The sequence below is a fragment of the Rhamphochromis sp. 'chilingali' genome (assembly GCF_963969265.1).
Source record: "Rhamphochromis sp. 'chilingali' genome assembly, chromosome: 5".
Taxonomy (NCBI): domain Eukaryota; kingdom Metazoa; phylum Chordata; class Actinopteri; order Cichliformes; family Cichlidae; genus Rhamphochromis; species Rhamphochromis sp. 'chilingali'.
Window position 1 is genome coordinate 13,717,583 of NC_137932.1, and position 18,840 is coordinate 13,736,422.

Here is an 18,840-nt window from a genome sequence, read left to right on the forward strand (position 1 = left end):
CTTGTTTTTCTTACACCTCTCAGTGACTTCAAATTTACTTCCAGCTCCCTTGGTGAGATAGCGAGAAGGACAGTCCCACATGTATTAAAAGATGCAAAAGAAAAAAGGAAAAGAAAAAAATTATTCCCTGTGAGTGCTTTCAGCTCTGACCTTCAGTCGGCTCCGAGCCACAGCAGCAACGCAGCAAGACGTGCTGTAGGCTCTTCTCAAGGGACAGTTTCACAGAGCAATTGCACATATAACCTCTAACCCTTTTGATACCCGGCAAAATCCCTGAGTGACAACGACAAAGAGTGACAGACTGTGAATAATGAAAGCCGATACATAAGGCAAGCCTTGCGCTGGGAAGTAAAGGAGCACAGGTCTCAGATTTATTCTGTTTGATTTTCAACAAAAAAATAAATAAATAAAAGCAGACTGTGTTAAAAGAGTCTGTTATGCAAGAAAGGATTACATTGCAAACAAGGTCAATCAGCTAAAGCCTCCTTCAATGTAAATAATCTTTTCAAAAGTTGCTGGTAAACCTCAAAAAAAAAAAAGAAAAGAAAAAAAGAAAAGAAAAAGACTTAATGCTAAGAAAAAAAAAAACTAATTTCATACCTCAAAGATATTTGCCATTTCAAAATGGCAAGAAATATGTACCCTGAATTAATCACCATTGAGCCTTTTGTAACTGAGGCATGACAGCAAGACCTTCAAAGACTCTGGACTGTAAACATGTTTTAGAAATCCATCTAGATAGTTCTCTGCTTCAAGCCCATGTGTGGTGCTGCATGCTAATGTAAGACAGATCTCCTCTTTGTTCTTGAAACCCACGGTGGGTATTTTTATACCATGGAAATCATTTGCGAGCAGAGATAGTTTCATATTTCTATAAGCTTTGATTGGGTCAAGTGACACGTGAATATTTTAAGCAGCTTTGTGCCCATTTTAAATATGTTTGCTGTGAATATGCTGGCAGTGGGCCAGGGCACAGGGTGTTAGCCATAATTCCTGCAATCCTAAACTAAACTCCAGCATGCTGATAATTCAGGCTGGCAGAAAGCAAAAGCAAATAAAGTCAATTAACCACAAACTCCCATTGAATGTGTTCCCTCTATCCTTGCTCGTTTTCAACAACCTTCTAATTTTACCACCACGAGGGGATAAAGCGGTTTAAATATTAGACACCCAAAAGAGAGCCTATATTCTGGCACAGCATTGTGGAAGGAGTTAGATAAACTTCTCTTCTACCCGAGGGGATTGTGTCTTTTGCCAGTGGACTGAGAAAAAAAAGCTTGATTTCCTTTCCAAAATGAAAAAGAATGTTGTGTTTTAGTCATAAATATTCCCACACGTCTGTACTGGGGAAATATAAGTATAAGCAGGAAATAAACAAATGAAATGAGTATCTCTGAGTCAACAATGCTTTCAGCAGGAGTTGACAGCCCAGGGACACACTGCATCTGCCAGCGCTGCTTCCAAATGGCAGTGATAAGGTTATCACTCAACCTCACAGTCACAGACCGACTACGGACATCAGAATTAAAAGGCGGTCTCAGTTTCACTGTTGATATTTCTCCAACTGAATTTCTTTATTTTTAGAGTAACATGCGGGTCTGTAAGTCAAAGTCATCTGGGTTGGAATAGCAGATGTGATGACTCACTGCTTGTGTGACAGAACATTTGGGGGCAGCTAAATAGGATCATGCACAAAATGTTATTTGCATGGAAAAAATAAAAAAATAAAATGAGATCCTTCAGGTTATGGGACAGATTTGAAAGAAAACATTGAATTTCCACTTCACTGAATTTTAACAGGCCATCTGTGAGTGAGAAAAACTGAGCTTTAGAAGCGTCTGACACTAAGCTATTTAATTATTTCAGGAAGCTAGTTCAGATGTTTCTACACAATTGGAATTTTATGTATTATAAGCAGTTGTGTTTCAGATTATATTCAAAACGGGCATTTTGCATATTTATGTGTGCAGCCTTCATTGTAAGGGTGGGAAAAGAAAATTAAACGACAGAAACATTTTGTTCTCTATCCCAAAGACCCTTAGCAACATCAGTAGCTAAAAAAAGTGTAATTCAGTGCTCCCAGAAGGCAAATGTGAAGTAGTAATGAAGAGAGAATCTTTTCTCAAGAGGTTTTTTATTACAACTTGTATGGGCTGGCTCTATTTTCTGCATCTAACTAAATAAATTACCTGTAAGATTTATAAATGAGGAACACTGAACATAATAACTCAACTCAGTATGGGAATGGGCTCAGCATATTTGCCTGCAGCTGGTGGCCTGAACACTGTTTTTCTTTTCCTTTCTCCTCCGACACTTGTCGCTCTACATGGTGAGACTGGAGCTATGAATGCAAAAGGTTGACTATGCCGTAGTGTTACAGTGTGTCTTTGTGTAGAGGTCTCAGCCTGACAGGAGAACAGTGGTTTTTACAATGTGAGCCGCCTGTCTGGGCAAAAGGGATCTTGGGGCAGGAAAGGAACAGACGGACCCAGGGGAGCTGACCTCCTCATTTAGCCAGCCTTCTGCAGGAGCAGCTGGGATTATCTGCTGAGTAAGCACATCCTCCAGGACAAGAAATGTACTGGATGGACTCTAATGTCTTTAAAGGGATTTGTAATTCTCCCGTGTGCATGCATGACTGACATGTTGTGTTATTTTTTATATAAGCTGATACATAAATCTCTAATTTAACTATATTTCTCTTTAGGAAACTCGGCTCTTTCAGAAGCAAATACAGACACATGAACTTATTTTTCTAAGGAGAATGAATTACAGTGCAGAAAATGGAGCCATTTTACAATAGAGCGTGTGTGGCGCTTGAATGACAGATATTATAGTGCATAAAAAAACAAACAAAAAAACAAAAAACAAAGACTAAGTCGTTTATAGAAGGTGTATCAGTGTGTTGTGAAAAGGAAGAGTTGTTCAGCAACAGGCGGCCGTGCTGCCAAGTCCGTGCGACTAAACAAGCGCTTGTTCAGGACCACGGACAGAGCCCCGGCTCGTAGACGCGTGCCAGGCGCTCTGACTGTCACTTCCACCAGAAGAAGGAGAAAATATCAAGCATGGGTTCACCCAGGGCAAAAGATCTCAGTGACACGAAACACCTCTTATCTTACATGGTTCTGTCTGTCTTGCTGATACCAGATGCCTTACAGATCCAGCTTGTTAGCACAGGCGACATCTTTGGTATGGGGAGGTACACGTCTAACCTTTGCACTGATAAAACACGCACACACGAACAATAAATATGCATAAAGCGGTAACCATGGTCAGAATGATATCTGGATTTTGTCTCTTGGGAATGTTCGATATCATTTGCCGCCTTGAAAACTTTGCTATTAGCCAGTGCAAGGACTTTACCGTCCTCCGAGGATTACTGAATAGACGCCCGGCGTCTGTCAGGGAACACGCGAGACGGGAAATCGCGCGTCTTGCTGAGGAAGAAGCAGGAAGACAAGCACATCCCGTTGCCATAGCGGCGGCTCTTGCGGACGTGGCCTGACTCTTAAACAGGACCCTCAGGAGAACTGGGGATTGTAAGGATGTGTTGTCAACACTTGATGACATCCGCTGTCGTGGCGGCTCCCCTGTCACTCCAAGATGTTCTCTGTAAATGCAACAGAGAGCGGCAGAAAGAGCCACCCTGAGACGGATCTAATTAAGCATCAGAGGAAGCCACGGGAGGCTGCGATTTAGTGACTTTCAGACAGGAACACGGGCGTTAATGGCACTGTTTTGAAGTTATGTACCGGGGAAAATTCGCCGTAGTGGCAAGTGTTGAAGAATTACTTCTTTAATCCTTTTAAAGTGTCTAATTAACTCACCAGGATATTTTTTAAAGGAGTGCCTCAACTTTTAGACTACCGAATTACACAGCTAATCTGAGACACAGTGTTGGGTAAGGGCACATCCAGTGAGCACTGGAAACAAGCAAGTATCTGTTTAAACGGCAACAACCGTGTGAATTAAGCAAAATCATGGGAATTCCCTGATGGGAAGCTCTTCGCTCTGATTTCGGATATAAAGTAGCCCGTTGCCCGGCGCATTGATCGACACTTTTCACAGATCAATAATTGATCCACTCTCGGAAAGCAAGATAATGGTTACATGTAAACATTCACTGCAGAGGATGTGCTGGAGAGTCAGCAGTTTAAAAGACCTACGGGATGATTCAGGTTGCAGGGTGAGGAGATTTAAGCGGCGGCTCTGGTGGTGAGCTTCATAGCCGTGAACTGTTGCATAGAGTACTCCTGCCTTTAAGCGTCCAGAGTTACTGTAACGGTGATTTCAAGTTCACTGGAAAGCGTCATTCGTCGCTGATCGTATTAAGCACTAAGTAAAACCCCACGAAGACACTGTTACGAAATACAGTGACATTATAAAGGCACACTATGAAATATTCGCCGGGCTAAACGCTATTTTAAAAGTGCAGACGATATTATTTGCAAACTCTTAACGGAAAACGTGACAAAAGTGGGACAAAAATATCTCCACAGCCTGCATCCCGCCAATGTGTCGTGCCGCTGTGGCCAATCTTATGAGTAGTTGTTGTGATTAGACATCGTAACGTCGATGATACATTGTTATAAACAGATTACTTACCAAATCTTAAAACGTGTGGCATCCCGCGAGAGTAACCAAGAAACAGCAGCAGAAGCGGGATCAGCCTGAGGTTGGACCTGAAAGCAAGACTGGTTATCATCAGATGATGGGAGGTAATCTTCATGTTGTTTTAAAAAAAATGCACAGTGGTTATTCCCCTCGGTGCGCGGGTTCGATTCCCTCGTAATTCTTCTACGGTTGTTGGGCAAGGCAGGGTAACGGCGGCCCTGGATGCGCAAGATCACGGCATGGTCACTTGCGCTTTCCCTAAATCCATTAGCAGTCCCGGCATGATTCCTTCCCCTTCCCGTTCTCCTCTTCCTTCTTCACTGCGCCAAGAAACAGCAATCCTCGGGGTCGCGGGACGGCGGGACATCCATGTCGAAGGGTACGGATCCAGTGGGGAGGAGGGAGCCCAAGCATGGGCTATAGGTGAGGAACTGGAGTGGGTTGGAAAGGAGCTAGACAGCGCCAAGCAGAGGATACAGCAGCGATATGCACCCCCCTATGAGGCGCTCTGGGTTCCTTGCGCTCCCATTATACTGCACTGCTGCACAGGCTCTGACGTCGAGCCAAGGTTAGTATTGTGAACGCGCAACAGAGAGCGAGAGAGAGTGAGCGCGACTGAGAGAGAAGGGGAGAAAGGGGAGATGGAGATAGACTACAGATAGAAAGACGGAGAGACATGCCGAGCAGGGAGGAGGGAAATAGAGGGATGGAATGGCGGAATAAGGGAGAAAAATAATTGAAAGCTAGCAGTGTAAAACTTTAATTCTCTCTTCGTACCACGTTTCTAGGAAGCTGTTTCCCAGTTTCCTCTCATAACTTGCCCACCAAGTTCGCAGGCATTTATAGGTGTGTCTATAAATGTGCAATCGTTAAAGTGCACACGGTAATGGTAGCTAACTTTTGCAACCAGTTCAAATCACTACCAGGTTTGAATGCACCCATGAAGGCAAAGTAAATCTGAGACAGGAGGCTCTGGACTATATAATTATCAAACAAAGTTATGCCACTGATCAAATTAAATTATCTTGTAACCGAAGTGGCATGTGATAAAGGGCAAATGTTAACTCTATTTAACACTCGATTAGTACGTTTCCGCTTGATCTCTCTTCAGCACCACGGCCAGAGACAGTCTAGTCAAAGAAATAAGCAGCAATCTCACTCAGGGTTCAAACAACCAGCAGTGATTTAGCACTTCAGGTATTTTTGCTGAATTCGGCAGATAAAGAAAACACTGTAAAGCTTATACACCGCTCTAAATGGCCATGCACCGTGCACAAGCGATGTGATGTCAGCAGGATAGCTTTGCACTGATCCCCCCCCCCCCCTCCTCCTTTGCACCCCAGTGGGATATGTGGGCCCACTTTGTGTTTTGTCATTCGTGACTTCCCTTTCAGAAGCTCTTTTACGGGATTTCAAGCATCAACCTTCCGACAATTTTCACCATCATTCCAGAAATGTGGGAGGAGTGGAATGAAAGGAATTAAAATTGGCAGAACAGCAAATCCGTAATATCGACAGAAGCTGCTGAAAGGCACGAATATTTAACCTATGCAAATAACTCCACTTTAGACTTGAAAGCCTTCCAGCAACAGACTGTTCTCAAGTGCGAGCCATCCTCCGAAGTGAAGGTGTGTGCGTCATACACACAAAGACTCCATCGCTGGTTAAATTTCACGGGGAAAGACATCCAATATCTGCTGAGCATATCGCGTTTCTATCTGATTAACGGGTTCAAAAACAGCCTCTATCCTATGCTATGCATTGCACCGAGAAGATGGATATCTGCCGCTCTTGCGTATAGGCCTGTGCTATTGATTTAACACTACATGCACCTTATCAGCATCCGCCCTAAATGGGCAGTTCTTCATGGGCCAGTGCATCAGCTGGAGGTATAGGTAGAACGGCGCACAGCCGCCCAGAAAGGGTGGAGGTCCCATTTAATCCCCACGGAGATGTGAAAGGAGCTCTTTGATGGGCGCCACCAGAGTCCAAGCCTGGATGAACACAGTTATTGTGTGGCTCGAGTGAGTGAATGGCTGGCCTGTGCGCGCGTATGTGTATGTTTGTGCGCGAGTGTGTGGTTAAAGGGGTGGGGGGGGGGGGTGGGGGGGGGGGGGGGGACTCTAAAATAAAATTCGCTGGAATATTTATTCATGGCCTTACAGTGTATGACCTTGGCATGCTTTTTTTTTTCAACCTTCACAAATGTCACTGAAATGTTCTTGAAGTGCACTCACATCGCCGTTTATTGTTCTTTTTATTAGACTGTAAAAGTCGTAGTAAATCATGAGCAAATGTGTAGATAAATAAAGGATACTGACACCTACACCCGCCTTTTGTTGAAGTGCGACTCTATTGTACTTTACAAGAATTGCCAAATCCCCAAAACAAATACAAGCACATGCATTTAATAGTGACGAGTGGGCTTTTTTCAGCTAAAGGATCCGCGAATTAATTTACATGGGCTCAAGTAGGTGGTGTGAACACTGACTTTGAGCGTGTGTTGGTTTGCGTGGGTCTGCACACCAGCCCTCTGCAGTGTGAGAATATCAAAGAGAATGGCACTCGTGATGCTACCATCTGGACCATTAGCATAATTATGGAGAAATTCAGGGTTTCCATATAAGTCAGCAGAGCTTCACACAGCATGAAAGGAATGCTTATTGAGCTCCGAGAGAAGACATCAACTGACAGGCACGCTGTTTTCCTTTTAAAATTAAAGCGCCCTCTGGCCTAATACTAAGGCGTTGCAAATGCGTTAAGTCCTCAGGTACCTCCTCACTCAATGCATGCAAATTAATGCAGCAAGAAATGATTGCGACTTAATTTTCTAATCAAGAATCTAAATAATATTTTAAGCCCGAACACAGGGAATGCATGGGCAAACATACAATTTCCACTGCACTAGATTAATGCTTTCTGTGTTGATCTTGATCTTCGTTTTCAATTAGATGTCTCAGGTTAACACCCTTTTTCACTTCCCTGAAAGCCGCTCAGGTGGAGATAACTGTGTGTGAATCAGTTATAAAAGGGGAAAGGAGATGGGAATATCAAATAATTGCCACATTATGATGTTAAATGACTCTTGCTCCTTTAGCTTGTTGTGACTAATAGGAAAATACCCTTGTGCCATTTGGGAAATGTACTTTCTTCCATCTATGATCAAACCTTGTCATTTTTGAAGAAGACCACAAATTAGATGAGTTTATACACACCCACTCGCTTGTAACCCGTGGAGGGTTCCATATGAGCTGGCTGGTGTGTTTATTCAAACGCCATTCATGCACTGAGTAATGCAAAGGGGACTTTATGCAAAGGAGAGATAACCACTGCTGAAAGCCCTCTGTCATTCTCTCTCTCTTTCTCTCTCTCTCTCTCCCTCGCTTTCTCTCTCCCCCTCTCGCTCTCTCCCGCGCAGGCATAGTGGTGGAAAGATAGCATTGGCGCAGAGAGGGGAAACCATGGAAACGAGAAGCTGATGCACTTTGAATGGTAAGACCTTGAAAGAGAAGACATTCATTCAGTTTAGTAGCCCAGCACTAAAGACTCATCTCTACAGCATTATTTTGAATACCCCAAGTTATTTTAACATGGTTGGCTCCAGAAAGGCAACAATGGTCTCAGTTCATCAGCACATTGTTCCGTGATGACTGTAACTAACACTTTGGTGAGCCACACAAGGGCCCCTACAAGGAACACATACTCTTTCTTCATTGGAACTCACAAAGATGATTTGAACCTGTTCTTTTTTTGTCAGCGACAGTAGCACTGAGTTCGCAGTGTACTGTGTTTACATTTCCCATTTGTGGACACTTCCTTTGAGCGCGGGGAAGGCAGCCCTGGTCTATATGTCTTGAGCAGTATTGTCAATGAGGTGGGATCTCAGTGGGGAATACATTCTTCAGAGGCGACAATTAGTCAAGTGAGACAGTAATTAGGACCTCTCTGCACACTGTCACTTCCAGTTAGTGCTGATGGATGCCCACAAATCCCCCCCACGGCAACTAGACTCAGGCAGACTTACTTCTGGTACTGCGCTCTGACTTTATAATGTGACAGCCATCTGTAACTTCTATCTGCCATATTACTTTCAATAATGGCATGGTAATTTACTCAGTGCAACTATAGTTGAGAACTATGGTCAATTTGTGCCCATTGTGGTAATGTGCCATGATAGATCGTCACAAATAACTAAATGCTCTGTACCCTGTAGAATAACTAATGAGACAGCAGCTCAGAATAATTTGAAAATCAAATTTGTATTCATCCGCCACTCTATTCAATACCTTTATAGAAACTAAAATTAATGCACCCTAATGAAGTTCGACTGCATGAATTTTCATGCAGTTAGACTGTGTGAGTAGTGCCTTCATGAATTATATATTGTATGCTCAATTTTTGCTCAAAATATTTTAAATAGGCAGCGTTAATTAAATTTTGATTCCATTAAACTGAACTGCACACAGAGCAGTGATCCTGACATTAGCCCGCCTGCCCTGTTGGGTGCACTTCATGAAGGTGATGCGCACCCTAAGGTGTTCAGTTTCAGTCGCAGTTTCGTTCGAATAAGAGACAAAACTGCTGCATGACTAGTTTAACTTTAGAGCATGATCATTTAAAAATGTTATTGTTCAAACTGTCTGGCAAAAACCTGGGAGGCAAGCTTCTTCTATTTGCAGGTAATTGATTGCAAAGGTAGGCGATTTCATAAGTAGCATATGCCATGCATAATATATAATAAACTATTTAATTTAATAAGCTGATAATCATGTAAGGATTATATGAAATGCAAAATCAGTTGTCAAAGGTATCACGTAACAACATAGACAACTGCCAAAGCTATTTGTATGAAGCTAGATAACATTTGTAAACAAAAGCACACAGCACTTGGGTTATAACCCAAAGGCTTGATGATATATTTGAGCCTATTTAAGACACAATTTTATTGTGCAAGTACTGAAGCTAAAACCAAGTAACATTTAATGTCCAATTATGAGTTATATTACATATTATCTGTGAGTCAACATTAAAGTTATTTCATTATTGGTTAATGAAAATAAAGTAGGCATGAGGAAGTCTCCTTATTTAGTCACAGTAGGTGCTGCAGTGTAGCAGACAGTGCCACTACCCAGTCAGGTTATTATACGCAGGCCATTTAGCGTCTTATTTTGTAACCACTGGACCCCAAAACTGTCTTGGTATAGTATGGATACTTGACTATCTTAGGTGAGAATAGTGGTTCTGTTATTAAATTGATAAAAGAAGCTAACAGCTTAACAATATTTGTAGACACGTGGCAAATTGAAGGAAAAATCAAGTGTCTAATCGATGTGTTAGGTCACCACATGCCACCACCACAGTTTAGGTAGAGCTTCACAGGAGGAATAGAATACCATTTTTCTAAGTCACTGGTGTTTCTATGAAGGTGGTGGAGAGAGGGCTGTCTAACATGTCTGTCCGAAATCACCCTTAAAGCTTTTCACTGAGCTGAGACCTGATGAGGGTGAAGACCACAGCATACGATTCACATCATTTTCCAACTCATCAAACCCTTCTGTTACTCCCCCTCTTATCCTATGAATGAGCACTGTGTCATCCTAGTACAGACCCCTCTTATCAGAATGGAAACGTTTCCTTTCAGGATGAAGGTGATCACTCAGAACAACTTTGTACTGAGTGACTAGTGGACCCCAAACATGTCAGCACGGTGCTCCCTCCAGCATAACAGAATAAGTGAATCACCTCACTTTGGGTGTAGGGTAATTTCCAATAAACCAAGTTCAAAAAAGAAGAGTCTATGGCTGACGCGTGTTCCTGGTTTCCAAAAGAAATGCTTCCAGTTGCATTATGATTTGAAGACTGTTTATTTATTACAAACGGAAGATGTAACAATGAACTCCTTCCTAAAAAACATGAAAGTTCCAAAAAATAGCAGTTATCCAGAACTAGCTGTGCACACGGTCAGAAAACCGTGAGACTCCTAACCTCTCTGTCCATGCTCCTCCCCTTCCCTCTCACACAGGGTTTCATGCTACTATTGCACTTACATAATTAAAGTGAGAGGTACCCCCTTTTAGGTTCCAATCCCAAAACAGTGACTTAAAATTACTTTATGTAAACACATATATTTTCACATTTATTAATCCTGAAAAGATGACTTATGTAATGAATCTATGAATTATAAACAAACATGAACTCAATCGTAAATAAAAATATAAAGCAGACGTCTGGCGCTTACATTACCGGCCCCTAATTGTTCTAATAATGTATTGCCTTAGAACAATTACCACATTTTTAACTTTACAAACTTAATATGAACCATGTTAGACACATCCAATGTTTAAACACATGACAAAATATTATTTATAGACAAATGAATTGTCCAATACTTTGCCAATCAGCTTTGCAAAGTATATTAAGGCTGGTTTCTGTCCATTTCCAAAAGAACAGATGAAAAAGAATAAGAAAGAAAAGAAGGAAAGAGAGAAAGAAGGAAAGAGCCAGAGGTTGCTAGCACATGGCTCATCGTAGGGGCTTAGTCTTTACCACTAGCCCATTCAGATTCCACAAGCAGACAAATCTTGGTGATGGGTCTGTCCAAAACATTAGTCTTTGTCTTTATCCGTACTCGGCGAACGAGACCCTTCTTGTCTGGAACAGTTTTGATGATCTTTCCCATAATCCATGAGTTTCGTGGTGCACAGTCGTCCACAAGAAGAACGACATCTCCTTCTGCAAAGTTTCTTGATGCTGTGGCCCACCGCTGACGTTCCTGAAGTTGAGGTAGGTATTCTTTAGTCCATCTCTTCCAAAATAGATTGGACATATATTGCACCTGTTTCCATTTACGTCGTGAGTAGAGGTCATTCTGGTCAAACAATCCTGGAGGCAATGAAGGTTTTGTTTTCAACAACAAAAGATGATTAGGTGTCAGAGCCTCCAAATCATTTGGGTCGCTTGATGCCCTGGTGATTGGTCGGCTGTTGATGATCGACTCTGCCTCACATAAGACTGTATGAAGGCATTCTTCTTCCAGAACTTGTTCTCTCACAGTAGAATTCAGCACTTTTCGTATTGATCTTATCAACCTCTCCCATGCTCCGCCATGATGTGAAGCAGTGGGAGGGTTAAATGTCCACTTAATTCCATGCTGTTGAAATAGATGCTGAAACGGTGAAGTGTTCCAGTCAGTGACTGCTTCCTTCAGCTCACGATTGGCAGCAACAAAATTCGTCCCATTATCTGAGCGAATCTCCTTCACTTGTCCTCTCCGTGCTATGAAGCGCCGGATTGCATTTATGCACGAATCTGTGTCTAATGATGAGGCCAGCTCTATGTGTACTGCACGAACCGCTAAACAAGTGAATATAACACCGTATCTTTTTAAGATGGTTCTTCCACGTCTTACTTCGAATGGGCCGAAGTAGTCTACACCAACCCGGGTGAAGGGTGGATCATCTGGCAACACTCGCTCTTGTGGAAGATCAGCCATCAGTTGTTTCCCAACTCTCCCATGCAAGCGACGACATGTCACACACTTTGCGATGATCTTTCTAATGGCTGTGTTGGCACTTGGGATCCAAAACTTCTGTCGCAATTCAGAGAGCATGTGATTGCGCCCTCCATGCCCAGTTTCTTCATGTATCTGTTGGAGGACTAAGTCAGAAATGTGAAAGTCTCTAGACAGGATAATAGGCTGCTTAGCGATTTCCGGCATAGCTGCCCAGCTCAATCTTCCACCAACTCTCAACAGATCTTCCTGTAGTACAGGGTTCAGTTTGTATAAGTGGCTATTGCGCTTCACACTTTGTCCCTTGTGAAGAGCTGAAACCTCTTCCGAGAATTTCTCCTTTTGGCAAAATCTGATTATATCGAGCTCTGCTTGATTCAGGTCTTCCACTGAAATTTGTGTAGGCTTAAAGCTTGTCCTGAAACTGTCAATCTGACTTTGCCTCAGCTGTCGATCATTGTCAAGGCTATTCTCCACACTGGTTACGCATAGCTCTTTACGTTTTTGACAGAGACTCCAAAGTAAGGCTTTAAGTTTCAGGAACCACGCCACCACTCTTTTCAACTTTGTCCATGATGAGAAGTAATTTATCAGTCTCTTGAATGGAGCAACATTTTCTTCCACCTCTATTTTGTTTACTGTGGCTCTCTTGATCTCAGGATCACCAGAAGTGATTTCCGAACAATTCAGTGCAGTGTTAGGCCAAAACTCTACTGGACTGCGAAGAAAATCTGGCCCAGACACCCACGTTCTGTTCTTCATAAATTCATCTACTCTTTGCCCTCTTGAGGCGCAGTCAGCAGGATTCTTGTCTGTGCTGATGTGTTTCCACTGTTCCACATCAGAGCCTTTCAGAATAGCTGCAACTCTGTTTGCCACAAACGTACGAAAACGCGTGGTCTCATTCCGGAGATACTGGAGCACCACCGTACTGTCTGTCCAAAAAACGGATTCTGCAAGATTCAGTTGTAGCTCTCTTCTCAGGACACTATCCATCCTAATGGCTACTGTAGCAGCAGTCAATTCCAGGCGGGGTATGGTAGGAGGCCTGAGAGGCGCCACTCTGGACTTGCCCATCATAAATGCACATTGTGTCTCATTGCTCGTGTTACGCATGAGTAGGTAGCTGACTGAGCCATATGCATCCTCACTTGCGTCTGCAAAGTGATGTAGTTGTGCAAATACATCATTTCCAAAATCTTTGGGCTTGAAACATCTTGCGACTGAGAAGTGTTCCAAAGCAGGAAGGCTAGTTAACCAGTCAGTCCACCGCCTCTTTATGTGCTCAGGTAAGTCGTCATCCCACCCGATCTTCAATCTGCACAATTCCTGCAGGATAATCTTTGCTGGCAAGACTGCTGGCGCCAAAATGCCTAATGGGTCATACACTGATCCAATGACAGAAAGAAGTCCTCTTCTTGTGAATGGGCGATCTTTGATGTTGATCTTAAATCTGAATGTGTCTGACTCAACACACCAATTGAGACCAAGGGCCCTCTCAAGTGGAAGTTTGCCATGATCCAGGTCCAGGCTTTTCATTTCTGCTGCCAGTTCAGACTTTGGGATGGAGTCAAGCACCTTCCTTCGGTTGCTCACCCATTTGTTGAGACGGAAGCCTCCGTTGGCACAGATTTTCATTAGATCTTGACACATTGATATAGCTGCCTCCTCCGTAGCGACAGACTTGAGACAGTCATCAACGTAAAAGTTCTGCAATACTGTTTGAACAACTTCAGCTCTGAACTGCCTACTCTGGTCTTCAGCACACTTCCTCAAAGCGAAATTGGCACAACTGGGTGAGGATGTGGCCCCAAACAAATGCACAGTCATCTTGTGCTCAGTCAAAGCTTGATTGCAGTCGCCACCTGTCCACCAGAGGAACCTAAGTAAGTCAGAGTCACCGTCAGGCACCTTCACCTGGTGAAACATTGCTTCAACGTCTGCCATAATTGCAACAGGTTCCTGTCTAAATCGTATGACAACACCAATGAGACTGCTGGTCAAATCTGGACCCTGAAGAAGTTGATCATTCAGGGATGTGCCCTGATAGGACGCTGCACAGTCGAACACAACTCTTAATTTCTGTTTCACAGGGTGGTACACGGCGTGATGGGGTATATACCACACTTTTCCTTCTTTGTGCGCCAGTTCACCATTTGACAGTTGTACTGCATAGCCCTTTTTAAGAAGGTCTTCCATGAAGTCTGTGTACTCTTGTCGGAAGCAGTCATTCCTGAGAAATTTAAGCCTCAAGTTACGTGCTCGTTGTTCAGCGACTGAGCGATTATTTGGCATGTTGACCAATCTGTTCTTCAGAGGTAGACATATTGTATAGTGGCCATCCATCAGTTTTGCAGATTCCATGGCCATGTCCATAAGCTGATGGTCCTCTCTTGACATTTCCACTTCATCATGTTTTCCTCCCTCTGGAAAATCCACCATGAACTGTTGAAGCCACAGCTTCTCTAAACGGCTCACTGATATGCGGTTTGCATTAGCCTTGGCTGGGTTTCTCTTGTCTCCATGACAGCCAGTTTCTCTCAAAGGTCCATTCACAGTCCAACCTAGCTTGGTTCTTACAGCATACGGTCCATTACCTACACTGCTTACAACCTCCCATGGCTCCATTGCTTTAGGTACATTTGCTCCGATAAGCAATCCAATGTCAGTCTCAATTCGAGGCAGTTTTACTTCTTTAAGGTAAGGCCACTTTTCGAGATCCTTCTGTAGGGGTATGTTTTCTTTTCCTACAGGTATTGTCCTTTGTGTGAAGACATCTGGCAGATCAATAAAGTCGTCACCAGATAAACTACTGACCTCCAAGCCTGACACTACATGAGTACAGACAGGTTTCTCTTTATTCATAGTTTTCAGTAGTATGTCAGTTTTCCTTCCAGTGATCTTCAATTTGTCCATTAATGTCTCTGTACAGAATGTGGCAGAGCTTCCTGGGTCCAAGAAGGCGTAAGTCTGCACTACTACACTTCCCTTTTTGGCTTTGACCTGTACAGGAACTATTGCAAGTGTGCAGTCATCTTCCCCGGCCCCAGCTGGCCCACAATCCTCAGACTCTGCACAGACAAAGGCACTTAAGATCGTTTGACTTTCACTGTTCTTAGTTTTCTTCTCTGTGTCAGCGTCTGTGTCCCTTTTCTTGATATGCAACAATGTATGATGAGCAAGAGAACATACCTCACAGCTCACCTTTCTCTTACAAAGTTTGCTCATGTGACCTTGCTTCAAACAGCTAAAACACAGTCCTTTGCCTTTCAAAAATTCCAACTTTTCGTTGTGTGGCTTGCCCTTAAACTTACCACACAGGTCTATGATGTGCCCACCGTTACAGAACAGACATGCCTGTGGAGTGGGTTTCACATAATTTGTGTTTTCCATTGGCTTTGTGTCTTTCTCCTGAATGTCCAGTGGTATGGCACTGGTGGTGAATGACTTCTTCATTACAACCCTTTTCTGATCCTTGTTACTGTTTTGTTTAATGGTGAATGGTTTAGCAGTGGTGCTATCCTTTATGTCACCAAAAACAGGGTGAAGTGCAATTTTGGCTTGTTTATTAATAAACTCCACCAAATCATTGAACTTGACTCGTCTGTCGCCTCGCTCTTGCATACCACACACAACAGATCTCCACCTTTCACGTAACTTGTATGGAAGTTTTGCTACAATGGCTTTCAGGCTTGCGACGTTATCAAGTTCCTCCATGTAACTCACTTCAGCCATGGTGTTACAGCAAGCTGTCAGAAAGAGTGAAAACGCATTTAAAGCTTCTGCATCTTCTGGCTTGATAGGTGACCAGTTTGAGACCTTGTTCATGTAGGCTACAGCAACTTTGTAGTCATTTCCAAAATGCTCTTTAAGGAGCTGTTTAGCCTTGTGATAGCCTACATCTGGCTTCATATGAAGGCAGCTCTTTATTAGCTCTTTCGGCTGTCCATTAGTGAACTGCTCTAAGAAGTAGAGGCGATCCTTAGGACTTTCAGTGCGAGACTCTACTCCGTGCTCAAAGGCGCTTACAAATGTATTGTAATCTAGAGGATCACCACTGAAGGTAGGGATGTCTAAAGGTGGCAATGTCATCATTTTTTGTTGTTTCACCATCAGCTCCGTTATATTATTCTGACGTGTCATAACAGTACAGAGTGTTTCAACTGCTTGCTCATCTGCTGCAAAATCCACTCTAGACTGCTGCGTACCAATAGGGTGATTTTGTAAAGGCATGAATTCCCCATATCCATTTTCTGTGTTGGTGACTGGAGTTTGACTTACAGGTAATGGTATGAATCCAGAATCAATAGTTGTTGGGTATGCAGGACTCACATGTGACGAGCGCTCATTTTCAAAATTCTCTAATACCTTTAATTTAGCATCAGAGGCGGCAATAGCAGTTTGCAGATCTAGCTGCTCTCTTTTTGCTTTCAACTCAGTTTCCTGTCGTTCAAGCTCTTGTTTTTGTTTGAGAGCAGTTGCTTGTGCGAGCAATGTGGCCCTCTCCATTTCAGCTTTGAGGCGTACTGAGGAAGCAGTGGACACTTGGCTCCCAACGGCTGACCTGCGCCTCCTGCTTTTACTGCTTAATGCAGCGGACATCACAGAAACACTGTCGGAAGGCTGGATGTCTGCATCACACTGTCTAGCTTGTTCTGTGCGCTCCTCAGCTGCTTTAACCCATGTTTCCACATGTTGCATAAATCCACGAATACGACTAGCATTAGGTTCATACCAAGAACTTTGGTCCTTTTCAAATTCTTCCTCATGCATTAATACTCTCAAACTATCATTTATCTTACGCAGTTCTCCAAATGAATCTTGGTAGTCTAAACGCAATTTCTGCTTAACAGCATTCACGTTAGCATCATCTTCCATTAGCCGTTCGAGCTGATTAGCTTGGCTACTTAGGTGGCCTAGCTTAGCCTTTCTAGACTGGGTCAACCTGTGCAGCTTTTCCTCGACAGCCTTTTCTGTCATTTTTGATTCTCTTTTTCCACACACTGGTTCTTCATCACTCTCATGCATTATGACAAATTTCCACAGTAGCAAAGCTTGTTTTCACTGCTTACCGTGATTCTTCCTCCAAGTAGGCTATTGCCTTCAATCCACAGTGCACGGCGTTGCTAAACATGATCCTTTTCAGTATTCCTTTTCCCAAAAAAGGAGCAAGAAGGTTTTCTGACTAAATGTAGGGTAATTTCCAATAAACCAAGTTCAAAAAAGAAGAGTCTATGGCTGACGCGTGTTCCTGGTTTCCAAAAGAAATGCTTCCAGTTGCATTATGATTTGAAGACTGTTTATTTATTACAAACGGAAGATGTAACAATGAACTCCTTCCTAAAAAACATGAAAGTTCCAAAAAATAGCAGTTATCCAGAACTAGCTGTGCACACGGTCAGAAAACCGTGAGACTCCTAACCTCTCTGTCCATGCTCCTCCCCTTCCCTCTCACACAGGGTTTCATGCTACTATTGCACTTACATAATTAAAGTGAGAGGTACCCCCTTTTAGGTTCCAATCCCAAAACAGTGACTTAAAATTACTTTATGTAAACACATATATTTTCACATTTATTAATCCTGAAAAGATGACTTATGTAATGAATCTATGAATTATAAACAAACATGAACTCAATCGTAAATAAAAATATAAAGCAGACGTCTGGCGCTTACAGTGGGTTTTAAGCACTCAGGCTTTCCCTTGAATTTGTTACCCGTCCATAAATGCTGAATTACCAGGCACAAAATGGTAGTCTGTGTTAGAAGTTACCCTAATGATGGTGTGATCAATAATAATTATTTGGTGCTGTTCAACCTTAAAAGTAGTTTGAAGAAATGTCAAATACCCAATAAGCACTGAGTGCACCACTCTTAAAGAGTCCTGGTAGAGGTTAAGAAACACATTATCTGGGTCCTTTCGGCTGCGCCCTTATTTCCCAAGGGGTCGCCACAGTGGATGGATATGCATATTTGATTTGGCACAGATGCCTTTCCTGACACAGCTCTCCCATTTATCCAAACTTGGGATTGGCACAAGGAGTATAGTAGCTTAAATCCTCTGAATCTTGGTTTGTGTGTCATTCTGGTCTCAAACCAGAGACGAGACAAAGCGTAAGGTGAATCTGTTAACTACCACCCCAAGAAACCCATTAGAATGAAAGTCACAATATCTAAGAGCTGCTGTTGCTGAAATATAAACAATAAACAGACATTTTAAAATCAAAGCTCCATTTCTGCATTTGTTTTTCTCAGTTCTGGTGTATGATGCTATGTTTTGAATCATGCATTTTTTTCTATTTATTGATTTATTTTTACAGTGGTTCAAATGCAATGATTTAAACAGTGCTTTTGTAGTAATGCAGTCCTACCATATTAGTGCATTTATACTGCAATGTAAAATGACAGTCGTAATCAATAGAGGTTATTGCCACAGTAATTTCAGCCTCTACACCTCCATTGTGATTGTAACCTTGATTTTCACAATATGGGTCTTTTATAGAGAAGATGACTTAAGATAAGGAAAAGCGCACGTGTAATCAGAAATATTAACAGAAACGTTTTTGTTTAGCTCAGCAGCTCCGGGGCTGTGCTCTCGTGCACACTGGTTCACAGTCACGGCCTACTGAGTCACTTAATTGTGACTGAGGCATTATAAATGTTCTTACTTTCTTTTAAAGTAACTTAAAATATAATGTACACATTCACCAGCATACA

The 18,840-nt window shown here is 42.6% G+C and overlaps 1 protein-coding gene across 2 annotated transcripts in view; it reads right to left on the bottom strand.

Annotated features, from left to right (window-relative positions):
* LOC308397644 (glutamate receptor ionotropic, kainate 2-like) overlaps positions 1-5,121 on the bottom strand; it is a 64,510-nt gene extending 59,389 nt beyond the window's left edge. For both annotated transcript variants that reach the window (XM_080883656.1, XM_080883655.1), the window contains exon 1: positions 4,606-5,121. In XM_080883656.1, the coding sequence (XP_080739782.1) occupies positions 4,606-4,729 (124 nt within the window). In that variant the 5' untranslated portion in view covers positions 4,730-5,121. The remainder of the gene's footprint in view (positions 1-4,605) is intronic.
* Between the last annotated feature and the right edge of the window lie 13,719 nt (positions 5,122-18,840).